The 15251-nt window shown below is 61.7% G+C and overlaps 3 protein-coding genes across 8 annotated transcripts in view; 2 read left to right on the top strand and 1 right to left on the bottom strand.

Moving 5' to 3' along the window:
* Nucleotides 1-6956, top strand: part of LOC306803494 (scavenger receptor cysteine-rich type 1 protein M130-like) — a 70384-nt gene extending 63428 nt beyond the window's left edge. The window contains 2 exon segments of the mRNA XM_079308984.1: nt 5394-5771; nt 5847-6956. Of these exon segments, the coding sequence (XP_079165110.1) occupies nt 5394-5771; nt 5847-6931 (1463 nt within the window). The 3' untranslated portion in view covers nt 6932-6956.
* Nucleotides 1-15251, bottom strand: part of LOC306803493 (NACHT, LRR and PYD domains-containing protein 3-like) — a 47115-nt gene that overhangs the window by 30206 nt on the left and 1658 nt on the right. Inside the window, exons 1-7 of one of the 6 annotated variants that reach the window (XM_079308978.1) lie at nt 13048-15247; nt 10659-12372; nt 10028-10156; nt 9617-9787; nt 9230-9403; nt 8937-9107; nt 8373-8775 (exon numbers count right to left, since the gene is read on the bottom strand). In XM_079308978.1, coding sequence (XP_079165104.1) covers nt 8553-8775; nt 8937-9107; nt 9230-9403; nt 9617-9787; nt 10028-10156; nt 10659-12372; nt 13048-13339 — 2874 coding nt within the window. In that variant the 5' untranslated portion in view covers nt 13340-15247 and the 3' untranslated portion in view covers nt 8373-8552. Of the gene's footprint in view, nt 1-8372; nt 8776-8936; nt 9108-9229; nt 9513-9616; nt 9788-10027; nt 10157-10658; nt 12373-13047; nt 15248-15251 lie in introns of those variants that run through there. The other 5 variants (XM_079308981.1, XM_079308982.1, XM_079308980.1 and 2 more) reach the window with 5 other exon arrangements.
* LOC306803512 (scavenger receptor cysteine-rich domain-containing group B protein-like) lies at nt 3568-4215 on the top strand. The gene is made up of 2 exons (XM_079309019.1): nt 3568-3686; nt 3757-4215. The coding sequence occupies exons 1-2, from the start codon at nt 3635-3637 to the stop codon at nt 4140-4142; spliced, it is 438 nt and encodes a 145-aa protein (XP_079165145.1). The 5' UTR covers nt 3568-3634; the 3' UTR covers nt 4143-4215.

Here is a 15251-nt window from a genome sequence, read left to right as displayed (position 1 = left end):
GTGCTTGCCATTGCTGCTCCACATCCCCTAGGAATGGCTGATGTACCTGGGATGCTGGTGCCAATGCAAGTGTGAGATCCCAGCCTTGGCAGGGAGTCTCTGAAGAGTTTGGGTTTTAATGCACAAAGATGGAAATTCACACGGAAATCAAAGAAAATCCTTAGAGTGGAACTGTTTTCCTTCAGCAATGGACAGGGAGGGGTGATCTCTGTGGTTAGAACCACCCCTCCCTGGGGACAGGGCCCCACCACAAGGCAACACACATATCCCCAGATGATGGCTCTCCACACACATGGCTCTCCAGAGCTGCCCTGTGCCCTCTGCAGAGCCACTCCCTGGCAGGGTTTGGCTGTGGGGGTGGGCAGGGAGCCAGCAGCAGATCCATGTGTGCTGTGCTCAGAGCCCAGGTTGGGTCTGTCAGGGGGGACACGGAGCTGTCTGCCCCCTCAGGCACCACTCTATGCTATCCCCTAGGTGGGATCTTCTCCCCTCCAAGTTCCCCAAGATCCACAAGGGACCCCTTGGAGCAGCCCCCGGGGCACTCGGACTATGATGATGTCGGCAGCAGCGCCCTGGAGACGGTGCCATGAGGATCCCCTGGCCATGCCCCAGCCCTGGGGACATGTGTGTGGCAGTGTGGTGGGGCCCTGTCCCCAGGGAGGGGTGGCCCTGCCTCCACGGAGGAGATCACTCCTCCGTGTCCAATGCTGCGGGAAAATAGTCTATAGTCGTTTTCTTTAATTTCAGTGTGAATTTGCCTTTTTTCCTATTAAAACAAAAAAAAAGAAACTCACTCCCAAGGCTGAGACTTCACTCTGGCACAGTCCCCTGCGTCCCGGGTACATCAGCCATTCCCTTGGTTTGCAGGGCAGGAAATGGAACCAAAGATACATCTCTGGGATTGATGGGATTGGGGGGAATAGAACGGGGCAACTGCTGGCATTTTCTTCAGGATATTTATTGTCATTGCTAAATGCACAGAAGTGTTCCCAGCAAGACCGAGGGGAAAAGAGAGAGGGCAGGATCCAGACCCTACCCCTCTGAAGATGCAGCAGGATCTCCTCCCTGAGACCCATGGTTGGGCAGGCTCAGACTCTCAGGCAGCACTGAGAGCTGGGCTGGGAATGGCTCTGGTTGTTGGAAGGGCTGTTCCTAAAGGAGGAGAGGTGTTCTGAAGGAGAGCAGCACCTTCCTGTCCCCCCGCAGGAGCCCGCGGTGGCAGGGCAGCCGGGCCATGGCCCCTGCCTGCGGCACGTCATGCTCCAGGAGGTTGCCGATCTTCAGGGCGGGCTGCAGTGCCCGCAGGGCGTCCAGCTCCTGCAGCAGGGCCTGGCTGAAGGCGTCCGTGCTCAGCCTGGGCATGGAGGAGGCAGGAGAAGAGGAGAAGGTGTTCGAGGTGTGGGGAGGGAGGTGCTGAAGCAGGCGCGATGGCGGTGCTGCCCTGCCTGTCCCGCAGCATCCTGTCCCCAGCTCGGGAATGGCGGGCGTGGCAGGGGCCGTGGCAGATCCCTCAGCCCAGGCTCCGCAGCGGGCAGGCGGGATGCCGGAGCTGCCGGCAGAGCTGCAGGACATCGTGGGCTCCCAGCTCGGTGTCACTCAGGTGCGGGCAGCTGAGACGGGGCCCCTGCAGCAGCAGGCGCCCGACAGCCGGCAGCTGCCCAGCCTGTGGCAGCGAGGGCAACGGGCCAGGAGGGCTTTGGCCTGTGCTCGGGGAGCTGCTGCAGCTGGGAAGGGCGGAGCAGTGGCTGAGGCCGTGGCAGCAGCAGCGGCTGCTGAGGCGGCGATAGCGCAGCGCGATGAGAAGCGCCGGCAAAGAGGCTGCGAGGCGAGCGAGGGCCCCCGAGGGATCGGTGCCCTCGGAGAGCTCCTGTCCCCTGTGGCCGGGGCAGCAGCCAGCCAGGCACCAAGGCCGCTCCCGTTCGGGTGTCCCCAGCTGGGCCCCCGTGGGCTCAGGGCCGTGCGTGCGTCTGTGGCAGGGACAGCTCCGGGACACTGCCCGGTGCCGCAGTGCCCGGCAGAGCGGGGATGGGGCAGGGCAGCTCCTCCCGCCCCGCCCAGCGAGGGAGCGGCACGTTCTGGCCGTGAGCAATTGCTGCGGTGCAGGTGGATGGGGAGCGGCTGCAGTTCCAGATGCTCCGTTTGCTCCGGATGGGATCCCGAGAGTAGAGGCCGAGTGTAGTAATTGTGTCTAGACGGGCACAACTGGCACAAACTCCAGTCTTTGTATTTCTTAATGCCTCCTTTGACTGGAGTTGTTTGCCCTCAGCTCTGGCTCCTTCCCTTCTAGGCAACTTCAAACACAGCACTGTCTCCTTTCAGACTGCTCTCTTCAGCCCTGACGCCTTCTTTTCCTCTCTGCGAGTTTCCTTCTTCCTTCTACAAGACTGACTAAACCGCAAGCTGTTCCTGTGCTGGCTGCACAACCCAGACTGTGCCTTACACAGGATGCTGTTTAACTTGTCTGTCCCTTACCTCCTCAAAGTAGAACCAGCAGAGAGTCTCGGTCTCAATTTCCAACTCTATCTTCAATTGTAACAAGTGGCCACCGAACCCACTCTTTTATAATACAAGACCCCATTGGACAAGATTGTCTTCTCTACTAAATCTCAAACTATTCTTCCATACTTATTAACTCTTCTACTACAGCTGTGAAGTGCCGATCCTTTGCATAAGAAAGGGCCGGGGAGCACAGTTGGTCTCGGTCAGGTGAGGGACACGGGCGATTTGCCTTGGGAAACCTCGGGAGCAACGGGGAAGGAAACGTGAAGTCTGGGTGTGTGTGAGTGTTTGGGGAAGCTCCGGGAAAGGCGCGGGTCAACGGAGCCGTAGCTGGTGAAGGCGCAGGCAGGGATAGTGTATTCCTGCGTTAGGAATGTGCCGACAGACAGTGTGGTGAGGGGTGAGCCAGGGAAGTTTCCTTTGGAGCGCGGCTGCCGAGCCGCAGGGGCACGGAGCGGCGGAGCTGGGGCGGCGCGGAGCCGCGGCGTTATCGGCGGCAGCGCAGGGCTCGGGAGCTGCGTGCGGTCGGTGGCGAGGCCGGGAGGCGCCGGGGGGTGAGCGCCTCCTTCCTGCCCTGGCGGCGAGGCGAGCGCGGGGCCAGAGCTGCGGCAGCAGCGCCATGTGCCAGCGCCGCCGCGAGGGACCGGGGAGCCGGCACCTGGCAGCGCCGAGCGGAGCCGGGGGCTGCTGCCACCCCCGCGGGGGCTGCGAGCACCCCGGCAGGGCAGCGCCCCACAGATTAGGGCTGGCAGCTCCGCAGCTGTGCACCTGCAGCTGCTTTATCGTGGTCTGTGGGTGAAGGCTGTCCCCATTCGTCAGGATGGCTCTTGGCAGGCTGCAGCAGCAGCAGAGCTGGAGGCTCGGGGGATACAGGAAGGGCCCCCCTAGCGCAGGTGTGGTGGGTGGAGGGCTGCCTCCCCCCGGGAACATCCGGCTGGCAGCCCACTGTGGCGAGGTGTGTGACGCCAGAAGCGGAGGCGAGGCTCATATTTGGGCACGGAGCAGGTGATTGGAGGCCGCGGCCCCAGAGGCGGCCGATGAGGCACCTGCTAAAGGCTTGCCCGGCTGCTGCTGCCTGCATTGGCTCGGGCGCTGGCGAGACGTGGCCTGGCTGCGCTGGCTCGGGGCCGCTGCCATGGGGCCGCTGCTGGCGCTGGCGCTGCTCGTGTGCGTGCAGCTGTGTGCGGGTGAGTGGCGGGCGCTGGCAGCGGGGCCCGCGGCGGTGCCGGGCCCGGCTCAGCAGCCTCCGTGCCGCAGGCTCCGGGGAGCTGCGTCTGGTGGGCGGCGGCGGGCGCTGTGCCGGCCGCGTGGAGCTGAGGCACGGCGGGGAGTGGGGCTCCGTCTGCGTCTTCGACTTCGACTGGGAAGCCCGATGGGCCAGCGTGGTGTGCCGGCAGCTGGGCTGTGGCCGGGTGGCCAGGGCGTCCTCGTACGTCCAGTTCGGGCAGGGCACCGGACGGATCTGGCTGCAGCCCTTCTTCTGCAACGGCACCGAGAATTCGCTGGAGGAGTGTCGGCACTTCGGATGGGGACGGCACTTCTGCGGCCACGAGCGGGATGTGGGTGTGACCTGCACAGGTGAGGGGACACGATGGCCGTGCTGGGACAGCCACCTTGTGCTGGAGCATCCCGGGCAGGGCTGAGCCGTGGCCCTGGCCTGGTGCAGATGCCGTGGAGCTGAGGCTGGCGGGCGGCGGCAGTCCGTGTGCCGGGAGGGTGGAGGTGAAGCTGCAGGGACGCTGGGGCTCGGTGGGCGACGACAGGTGGGACATGGAGGACGCCGAGGTGGTTTGCCAGCAGCTGGGCTGTGGCTCGGCTGCCGGTGCCTACTCGGCCCGCGAGAGCTTCGGAGCAGGCGACGGACCCATCAGTCTTTTCTTCGTGAATTGCAATGGAAGCGAGGCCGGGCTCTGGGACTGCAGGGTCGCTAGCTGGGGACCCTTTAATGTCAACATCCATGATGGAGACGCTGCCGTTGTGTGCCAAGGTAAGAGCTGGGTTTGGATGGGGGGGTGTGACACCCGATGCACTTCATCCTTTGCCACTGAGCGCTCGCTGCTCCTGCAGGATTTACCCGGCTGGTCGGAGGTGACAGAGCCTGTGCCGGGCAGCTGGAGGTGCGGCAGGGCCGGGCCTGGCTTGGTGTGTGTGCGGATCAGGTGGACATGAAGGTGGCCCAGGTGGTGTGCAGGGAGCTGGGCTGCGGCGAGGCGCTCGCCATGGGCGGCAGTGGCCGGGTTGGGGCGGCACCGGGATCATTCTGGGACGGGGCCTTCCAGTGCAATGGCAGCGAGCCCCTCCTGAGCGCCTGTGCCCGGAGTGCTGCCTCCAGGCAGGGCTGCAGCGGCCGTGCCAGCATCATGTGCTCCCGTAAGTGCCGGGGACACCGGGGGCTCCTGGGCTCCGTGCGGCGTGGCCGCCCTCACCGCCCTTCCTGCCGCAGCCTACACGGGCTTCCGCCTGGGGAACAGCAGCTCGGGATGCTCCGGACGAGTGGAGGTGGCCGTGAGGGGGACGTGGGGCTCCGTGTGCGCCAGCGAGTGGGAGCTGCCCGATGCGCACGTCCTGTGTCGCCACCTGGGCTGCGGCCGCGCCCTCGCCGTGCCCCCGGGAGGCTCCTTCGGCAGCGGGGAGGGGCCGCTGCGGCCGGACACCTTCGGCTGCAGCGGGAGCGAGCGGCACCCGGGCCAGTGCCCCGTGGCCGTGCTGGGGAAGCCGCCCTGCGCCCCCGGGAACGCCGCTGCTGTCAGCTGCTCAGGTGTGTAGGGCAGCTGCGCGGGGGACACCTTAGGGTCCTTGGGACTCCCCAAGAATTGGGGTCAGAAGATGCAGGGTTATTTTGGAGTGAATAGTGTCTGAGCCGCAGCCCCATGGCTCTGCTGTTGGTTTGGCAGGTTTTGACTCCGTATCTTCCGTGCGGCTGGTGGGCGGTCAGAGCTTGTGCGATGGGCGGCTGGAGGAGACCATAACCAGCCCGGCCTGGCGCCGTGTGACTCTGGAGCAGTGGAATAAATGGGATGCCCATATGGTGTGTGGGGTGCTCGGCTGTGGTATGCCTAAGGACGTTTACACCGCCGTGGGAACGGCTGCTTCATTGATCAGCAGCCACAGCGTGGCGGACATCATGAATGAAGAGATGGACAACATTCTGGGCTCTCTGCTGACCACTGTCTCTGAGGAGATACATGACAACCGGGAGGAGATGGAGGATGTCTCATGGATGGGCGCTGAACCAAGCAACAGCCTTGAGGAGATGGTAGTCGTTTGCTCAGGTGAGTGTCCCGGGAAGGGCCGGAGGTGCCGGTGCCCCAGGCACCCAGCCCAGCCCGGCCCTTCCGTGCCCGCAGGCAGCCGGCAGGTGAGGCTGGTGGGGAGCTCAGGGCGCTGTGCCGGGCGCGTGGAGGTCTATTCCGGTGGCAGCTGGAGCAGCGTGTGCCAGGAAGGCTGGGAGCTGCAGGACGCTGCCGTTGTGTGCCGTGAGCTGGGCTGTGGCACGGCCCTGGAGGCGCCGAGCTGGGCGCGCTTCGGCGCCGGCACGGGGCCGCTGTGGCCGTACATGGCCGAGTGCTCCGGGAGCGAGGAGTCTCTCTGGGAATGCGGGCGCTCGGAACAGCGCGAGTGCGGGCGCGGCCTTGGGGCAGGGGCCGTGTGCTCAGGTCAGTGGCGGGCACGGCCAGGTCGGGGTGCGGCAGAGGCCCCGGGGGGTTGGTGGCCGAGCCGTGACCCCCGTGTCCCCCTTGCAGAGCAGATCTCGGTGCGGCTGGCAGGCGGCCGTGGGCGCTGCCGTGGCTACCTGGAGGTGTCCTATAACGGCACCTGGGGCCGCGTGTGCTCCAACGGCACCAGCAGCGGCACCGCCGCCGCCGTGTGCCGCCAGCTGGGCTGTGGGCACCGGGGCGGGCTGTCGGCCGACCCCGCCCAGCAGGAGTCCCGTGCCTGGCTGGCCTGGGTGGGCTGCGAGGACGGGGCCCGCTGGCTCTGGGGGTGCCCCTCGGCTCCCTGGCAGCTGCAGAGCTGCGGCGCTGGCGGGCACGCCCACGTGGAATGTGAGGAGGACAGCGATGGCAGCACCGAGACAGACGCTACCCCATATCCGGAGGGTGCCAGCAGCACAGGTAGCTCTGCCCGTGCCTGCATCCCCCAGCCCGGGCTGGCTGGGATCCCCCTGCCGTCACTGCCTGGCTGTGTCCCCACAGGTGTCCCCATCAGCAGCACCGTGGCAGTGGGCGTGGGGACGGTGCCTGTGGCAACTGTGCTGTGCGTGGTGCTGGGGACGCTGCTGTGCCTGTCCCTGGGTGCCCTGGCCGTGCTGCTGTGCCGTGCCCGTGCCTGGCGCCGAGGTGGGTCCTGCTGGGTGGGGCTGGGACTGACCCGGTTTGGGGGTGCAGGTGCTCCTGCCCTGTGGAACAGCTCAGGAGATGGGCAGGGGTGATCTTGATTTTACCCACAGTGTCCAGGGCCCCAGGTAAATGCTGCCTGTGTTTCCAGGCCGTGGCAGAGCTGCAGATGCCATCTCCAATGCAGTCTACGAGGAGCTGGACTACACGGCGAGGACAGAGTACCAGGAGGTGCCCAGTGGCCCAGGTGGGTGCAGCCCTTGTGGCCCAGCTCTGTGTGCACTGAAGGTTCTGCCTGACAGCCACAGGGCACATTCGGGTCCTGGTGTCCCTGCAGTGGCTCCTGGCCATGTGCTGGGATGTTCCCTGAGTGCCAGAGCAGCCACGCTGTGTGGTGTGAGGTTCTGTCACCTGCGGTGCCACTTGAGGCCACCCCCATGTCCCTGTTTATCCCCTGCAGGTTCCTGGTCAGAGGGATGGCTCAAGAAGCTGCCATATTCCAGCAGGGACAGCCTGGAGGGGAGTGACACTGAAGCAGCCCCAGGTAGGGCCCCAGGGCAGGAAGGCAGCGGGGAGAGCAGGGGAGAGGGGACACAGCCGGGCTGGGGAGCTGAGGGGATAAGTGCTCCCCTTGTCAGTGTGCAGTGGAGCATTGCCTTTCCCTGCTGGACCCGAGGGTCACCAGCACATCCCTGGTGGGAAGGCCAGAGGGGATGGCACAGCCAGACCCGTGCCAGGGCTGCTGGTCACTGCCATGGACCCCTCTGCATTTCCCAGACCCCCCTACCTGGCCCCAGCAAGGAATCCCGGATGGCTACGACGATGTCCTGGATGTACCACAGGAGCCCCCTGCTCCAGAAACTGGGGACATGTCCAAGGGAGTGGCACAGCAGAGCCCCACAGGTGAGAGGCCTCACAGCTGCCCTGTGGCCTCTGCAGAGCCACTCCCTGGCAGGGTTTGGCTGTGGGGGTGGGCAGGGAGCCAGCAGCAGATCCATGTGTGCTGTGCTCAGAGCCCAGGTTGGGTCTGTCAGGGGGGACACGGAGCTGCCTGCCCCCTCAAGCACCTTTCTGTGCTGCCTCCAAGGTGGGATCTCCTCCCATCCCAGTGCCCCAGGATCAACAAGGGAACCCTCCGAACAGCCCCTGGAGCACTCAGACTATGATGATGTCGGCAGCAGCCTGGTGGCACCATGAGGATTCCCAGGCCATGCCCCAGCCTGGAGACGTGTGTTGCCTTGTGGTTGGGCCCTGTCCCCAGGGAGGGGTGGCCCTGCCCACAGAGATCATCCCTCCCTGTCCACCGCTGCAAGAAAAGAGCTCCTGTTCAGAGATTTTCTTTGATTTCCGTGCGAATTTCCCTTTTTGCCTATTAAAATCCAGACTGGTCAGATACTCACTCTGGCCCAGGCATCTCCATCCCGGATACATCAGCCATGCCTTGGGCCTGTGGGGCAGGAAGTGAAACTAAACACACCCATGGGAATGGTGGGATCATCGGAAACAGCACTGTAAGATTGCTGCGATTGTGTGCTGGGTCTTCATTTGGCACTGCCAAATGCACACAACTGTTCCCAGCAACAGCGAGGGGAAAGGGAGAGGGCAGGACCTGGACCCCACCTGCCCCGCAGCTGGAGCAGGATCTCCTCCCTGTGCTCCATGGGTGGGGCAGGCTCAGACTCTCAGGCAGCAATGAGAGCTGGGCTGGAAATAGCTCTATTTGTTGGACCGATTTTCCTGAAGGAGGAGAGGTGTTCTGAAGGAGGGCAGCACCTTCCTGTCCCCCCGCAGGAGCCCGCGGTGGCAGGGCAGCCGGGCCATGGCCCCTGCCTGCGGCACGTCATGCTCCAGGAGGTTGCCGATCTTCAGGGCGGGCTGCAGTGCCCGCAGGGCGTCCAGCTCCTGCAGCAGGGCCTGGCTGAAGGCGTCCGTGCTCAGCCTGGGCATGGAGGAGGCAGGAGAAGAGGAGAAGGTGTTAGTTGTAGTGGGGAGGGAGGTGCTGAAGCAGGCGCGATGGCGGTGCTGCCCTGCCTGTCCCGCAGCATCCTGTCCCCAGCTCGGGAATGGCGGGCATGGCAGGGGCCGTGGCAGATCCCTCACCCCAGGCTCCGCAGCGGGCAGGCGGGATGCCGGAGCTGCCGGCAGAGCTGTAGGACGCCGTGGGCTCCCAGCTCGTTGTCACTCAGGTCCAGGCAGGTAAGACGGGGCCCCTGCAGCAGCTGCACAGCCAGGGGTTGGCAGCAGGTGCCCGACAGCTGGCAGCTGCCCAGCCTGTGGGACCGAGGGAGACAGGGAAGGAGGGCTTAAGCCTCTGCTGGGTGAGCTGGCCAGGTGGAAGGTGGAAGCTGTGGATAGGAAGCAAGGAGCAGTTCCCCGTCTTGCAGCCCCTTTACCGCAGCGTCTGCAGTGGGCAGGCACAGTGCTGCAGCCCCTCACACAGCAGCTCCACGCCAGCATCGCGCAGCCCCTCGCTGAAGGACAAATCCAGCTCCTCCAGGCGCGTGTTGGTGCTCAGCACAGCGGCCAGGTCCTCACAGCAGGCGCTGGTGATGCGGGAATACCGCAGCCTGATGGGAACCCCCGGGAAAGACCCTCAGATCCTCCTGAGTGCACTCACTGCCATCCCACCACGGTGGCGGTCCCCACCCTGGTGCCACAACCTTGGAGCTCCTTGCCCTGGAAGAGTGTCACACGGGCACAGTGCCACCCCAGGGGGACGCTCTGGGTCGCCTCCCGAGTTCTCGGGCCCGAGATGCCCGCGGGGTGCTGGGGTTGCTCACCGCAGGATGCGCAGGCAGCAGCCCGGAGCCCTCAGCCCCTCACAGAGGAGACGCACGCCGCTGTCACCCAGCGAGCTGTCAGCCAGCTCCAGACGGGCCAGGCCAGGTTGCTCGGCCAGCAGCGCTGCCAGCTCTGCGCAGCAGCTCTCGGACAGCTGGCACCACTGCAGCCTGCGGGAGAGCACGGGCAATGGGGGCTCAGCACACCTCACCTGTTCCGGCTGCTCACCAAAGCCGAGGGACAACACCCACCCTTGGGTGATCAGCGCCTGGCCTCCCCTGGCCGCTTGCCAATGTCCCCAGGGAGCAGCAGGGCAGCACCAACCCCCTCAGGCACTGCGCTGCGGTCGGGGTGTCCCCACCCAGAGCCCAGATCCCAGCCCCGCTTGGGGCTCCCGGTGCGTCTCTCACCGGAGCACCTGCAGGGCGCTGTCCCGGTGCCGCAGAGCCCGGCAGAGCAGGTGGATGGGGCAGGGCAGCTCCTCCCGCTGCCGCGCGTCCGGCGCACCGGGATGTGCTCCGGCTGCCGAGACTGCAGAGCTGCGGGAACAGAGCCGGGGGCAGCACAGCCCTCAGCAGGGCCGGCAGCTCCCGGCTGCGACAGCAGCACACAACCCCCACCCCAGCAGAGCCTCCAGCGCACGGGAGGGCTCCTCCGGAGGGACCTCTGTGGCTTTGGAGGTGGGAAGGACCTCGAGCACTGCTGCTGCAGCCACCCGGGGAGATGGAAGGTGAGTCACAGGGTGTACTTAACATTCCAGCACCAGGGATCTCCCTTTGCGGGAGAACGGGGACAGGAAGCCAGAGTGACAGCTGGGCACAGAAGCTCCATCACCATCAATCCCACGGTGGGCAGTGGATGGAGGAGCCCATGTGTTCCTTATTCTCGCCAAGAATCAGTAAATCCTCTGTAGAGGATTTATTTACCCAGGGAAAGGCCAAGCCGGTGTTCAGGAAGCAAGAGCTGAATCATCCTTCAGGGGAGATTGAAAGAGAAACCTTTGCAGTTTTGAGTCATTAAACAAGGAGGAGCAGGACTTACCAAGGCACTGACGCATCCAGCTCTGCCTCAGGATCCCGCCATTGGAAGGAGCATCCCTGGAGGGTGACACAGCCCAGTCCAGTCCAGTGCTGGATGCAGAAGGAAAGAGCCATCTGGTCATACAGCGTCAGCTTGGTGTCCTGCAAGTCCAGGTCAGTGAAATGATTCAATGCACTTTGTGTGAAACTCTTCTCATTCAGCTCGAACAAGAAGTGGAAAGTGTCCATCTCTGAAACCTTCAGTGCTTGGCCAGGGAGGGAGAGGCCTCTGTGCCTGCCCTGAAGCCACTCCAGCAGTTCTTCCCTGGCTTGTGCTGAAATTCTGCACCCAATGGTTTTGTCCATGTACTCCATGGATTTCTGGCTGACCAGACCAAAGAGGAACCTCACTGTTACATTCAGATCCTTTCTACACGTGTTGTAGCTTTCCAATAATTTATTTACATCCTTCTCAAGCTTCCCCAAACTGTTGGCCGTTTCCCCATCATCCTCCAGAACGTAAAACATTGCTGCAAAAAACTCCTGGAGGTGCAGGTGGGTGAAGGCATAGACAGTCTCCTGGTCTTCTCCTTCCCTTGGGATCCTTTCGTTGAGGAACAAGGGGAGAAGACTTGGCTGGTCCAAGCCACAGTCCTTGATTTCCTTCTCCTCAAAGAGGACCTTGTGCTTCCAGATACCCTCAGCAGCCAAGGTGCAAAGCTGGAGTAGGAACTGCTGGAGGACCTGGGGGTTGTCCCTGTCCCTGTGCTTCAGAATTTGGGAGAGGTAGAACATTATCATCCCTGTGGTGCTTTTGGAGCAGTCAAGGAGGTTTTTCTTCCCACAAAGCTCTTGTTCAAGGACACTGCAGATGGTCCAGCTCATGACAGGCATGACACACAAGCTGTAGAGGATCTCGTTGCCTCTGGCAAATCTGAAGGCCGCGTCTGCTTTGTTGGAGTTCTCAAAATACCTGTGGAAATACTCCTTCCTCCCGGCTGCTGAAAATCCCAGTATCTCCACGTAATGCTCACCCTTCAGGCACTGCCTCAGCCTCCCAAGAGCTGCTGGCCTCACGGTGATGAGCAAAGAGGCTCCAGGGAGCACAGTCTTCTTCAACAAGCTCATCAGGGTGAGCTCCAGTGGCTTCACCTCCCTGGGGTCAGAGCTCAGCTCAGCTTCAGGCTGAACCAAGGAAAACCCCAGGGCCTCAAAGCCATCAAAAATGAACAGGATCTTCTTCTGGCCACCCAGGATCTTCCCAGCTGGCACTGGCAGGCCAGGACAGCACTGTGAAACCAGCCCTGCCACGCTGGCTTCCAAGGGAAGGACCATGGCTTTGCAGTCAATGCAGAAGACAAAGTCAAACTGTGTGTGCAGTGTCCCTTCTCCCCACTCCACCATCACCTTCCTGACCATCGTTGTCTTCCCCATGCCCGGGGCCCCCACCAGCACCACGACCTGCGGGCTTTGCCCGTCTCTGTCGGGTGCAAACAGCGCAGTGCTGATGCTGCTGGAGGGGCTGGGGGTGGTGGCTGCCCTGCTGCCGGTGCTGGCGCGTCCCTGGCTGGTCCCCACTGCTCCATCCTTGGCTCCCTGCTTGCTCCAAGGCTCCCTGGTGATGCTCAGGCTGGTGAAGTGGCTGTGGAAGGACGGGCTCTCCCTGGCACAGGTGCCCAGCTCCCTGTCCTGCCGGGACTCCTGGACCATGTGCTCTCTGCTGTCCCGTCCGTGCCCTGTGCCGATGAGGAGCAGGGTCAGTCCCCAGCCCAGACAAATTCCCCACCAGCCCATCCCTGCTCCTGGCACACCAGCAGCCACTGATACCAATGCTCAGTGCTCCCTCAGTCTGGCACTAAGGACACCATTTGTGAAGATTTGGGAACCCTGGTCAGTTCTTCATGGTCCTCATCCTAATCTATCAACTCTTGTTTTATCACTCATCCACCTGGGAACAAATGCAACTGCCTGGGGCTGCCTGCAGCCTCTGGCTCATGCTCCAGGGGATAAAGGCACTGTCCCTGGGCTCCAGAGCACACATCTCTGCAGAAATATCCTTAATCCCATCCCAGGAGGAAAGAATCTGCCCAGCTGGCTGCTGGAAAGCGCTGAGAGCACTGGGTGAGCTTTAAGGTCACTTCCAACCCAAATCATTCTGTGATTTGAAACACATTCATGGAGGAATGACAAGCCCATGTAATTCACTGCAGGGATGAGCTGCCTGGACAGAGCTGGTGACCCTCTGACTCATTGATAGGAGTGCCCAGGACTGAACTCAGAGCCCAGGCCGTGCCAGCCAGTGGGGAGGCTCCAGGTGAGGCTGCTCAGCATTCCAGGCTATTAACAGAACCCCAGGGGGAGCAGGGCTTGGATTTTCACTGCAAGGACTTCCTGCTGCCAGGCAAACTCACCTTGGCTGCTGCAACAAGTCATTCCACTGTGACAAATGTCCTTCATCCTGCTTTCCCAGGAGTCTGAGCTAAGGACAAATGGTGCTGCCCAAACAGACACAGGATTTTGCTGCTGTGTGGCCTTTTCCACCCTCTCCAGCTGTGGGTGGGCTGTAACTGGGGCTCTAGGAAAGGAGAGAGGCTCCTTTAGGATGCTCAGGGATGAAAGGGGTGTGAGCCTGTGCTGTGACCTGCTCTCCTGGTTTGCCTGCTCCAGTTTATGAACACCTGTGGGTGCCTTTTGGCCACCCATGTCTGGATTAGGAGGGGGCAACTCTCTTGATGAGTTTATTTTCTGTGAGTAATGGTTTTCTTTTCATAATGGAAAAAAAAAATTCAGGATGATGTGTTTAGCAAAGCTGTTTGTGAAGGATATTGGGAAAGGGGGAAAGGATGTTTTAAGGCACATTGGGAGTTAAGGACTCCTTATGGACTCCTTATTTCCCTGCTCAGAGCCAGACAGCACATTGTCCCTCCTGCCTGTAGTATGTCAAACAACTCCAGGGGTAACTGTTTCTCTCTAAAGGAAATGGTCTCAAGTTGTGCCAGGGGAGATTTAGACTGAATATTGGGGAAAATTCCTTCACTGCAAGGGTTGTCCAGTCCTGGCACAGCTGTCCAGGGCAGTGGTGGAGTCCCCATCCCCAGAGGGATTTAAAAGCCGTGTGGATGTGGCCCTTGGGGACATGGGACAGTGATGGCCTTGGGCAGTGCTGGGGAATGCTTGGAACTGATAATCTCAGAGGGCTTTCCCAACGTGAACAATTCCAAGATTCTGTGTTCCTTCCCAAGGATGCTGCTGCCACCGACATGCCCCTGTGGGTTTTACAGGGAGGAGCTCCCCGGGAGCCAGGGCTGTCCTTATCCCTGCTAACTCCTCCTGCAGGTGCTGTGAGCTGAGAGGGAGGGGGCAAATCCAGCAGCACCGTTTCTAAAGGTTTCCCACTCCCTCTGCCCTTGACAAAGCCATTTTCACCTTGCTGTGTCTCAGCCAGGGCTGCTGCTCGCTGTGCCTGCGCTGCCTTAGGGGGATGTGACTCTGCCACAGGGAGATGGGGGAAGCTTGTTGTTTTTACAGCTTCCTACCTCAGTTAAAACAACCCCCCAAAAAAGTTTACCTTCAGAATTCAAGTATAAGGTGAATTCCGCTCCGAGGCGTTGGGAGCGTCACGTGGGGCTGTTTATCTCCCCAGGCAGAGGCAGAGTGTGTGAACACAAGGAAACCACTGCCAGAACCCCTGGCCTCAGCTCCTCCAGGCTCTGGGGACCAGACCCGGCATTTCCCACTTGCAGGAGGCTCCCTCCCTCCTCCTGCCACCTTGAGGATATTCCTGCCTGACAGAGAAGCAGCAAAGGGATTTTGCTTGGTTTGGGGGTGTCACCTGCGTTAAACCCTGGATTTCCACCAGCTTTGCAGGAATTCAGCCCCTCTGCTGCTGTCAGTAGATCAGCAGATTTGGGAGGCCTTAGGAAGGGGAAGCAGCTGCTTGGAGCCATGGAAAGGTCCTGGCTGTGCCTGCCACACGTGTCTGAAAGAGCAGGGAGTGCTGGCACTGCTGGGTGCAGGAGGAGACAGGGAACAGAGGGAACATCAGCATCAGCCACAGCTAATCCTGTCTGTGCCAGCCTGTCTGAGCCCAGCTGGCTCTGGAGCCAAGAACTACAGAAGGAATAACCTTGCTCATCCCTGCCCCGAGGGGGTGTGGGTAGCTGCATCCCAAAGCAGTCCCTGAAAGCACAGCCTGGCCTGGGAGATTTGGGTTCCTGCATCCAGCCCTCATTCTGCAGCTCTCTTCAAACACAGGCAGGATTTTAATTTGCAGTGGGATTTCAGCAACCTGAGTGTTTTTTAGACATGATATGCACCTGGCTGGGCACTGGTGGATGGTTGGTGGGTTCCAAGTAACTGATGGAGGCAGATGGCAAATAGCACACAACCTGACTAGAAATAAGGGCTAAAAGAGCTCCAGACAATGCCAGAACCTGCTGAGGTTTGGGATACAGCAGGAACTGATACAGGGATGGGAATTTGAGCCCTGTACCTGGTTGGAGGGGTGAGGCTGTAACACAGAGGGCTCTTTGCTTTTAGCTGGTGAGGATGAGGAGGAGGTGGCTGTGTCTGGCAGTGCCTGGCTGGCTGACAGCACTCTGCAGTGGGACTGCTC

Source organism: Erithacus rubecula, assembly GCF_903797595.1.
Source record: "Erithacus rubecula genome assembly, chromosome: 6".
NCBI classification, from domain to species: Eukaryota; Metazoa; Chordata; class Aves; order Passeriformes; family Muscicapidae; genus Erithacus; species Erithacus rubecula.
Note: the sequence above shows the minus strand (reverse complement) of the source record. Positions and strands in the feature narration are given on the sequence as shown.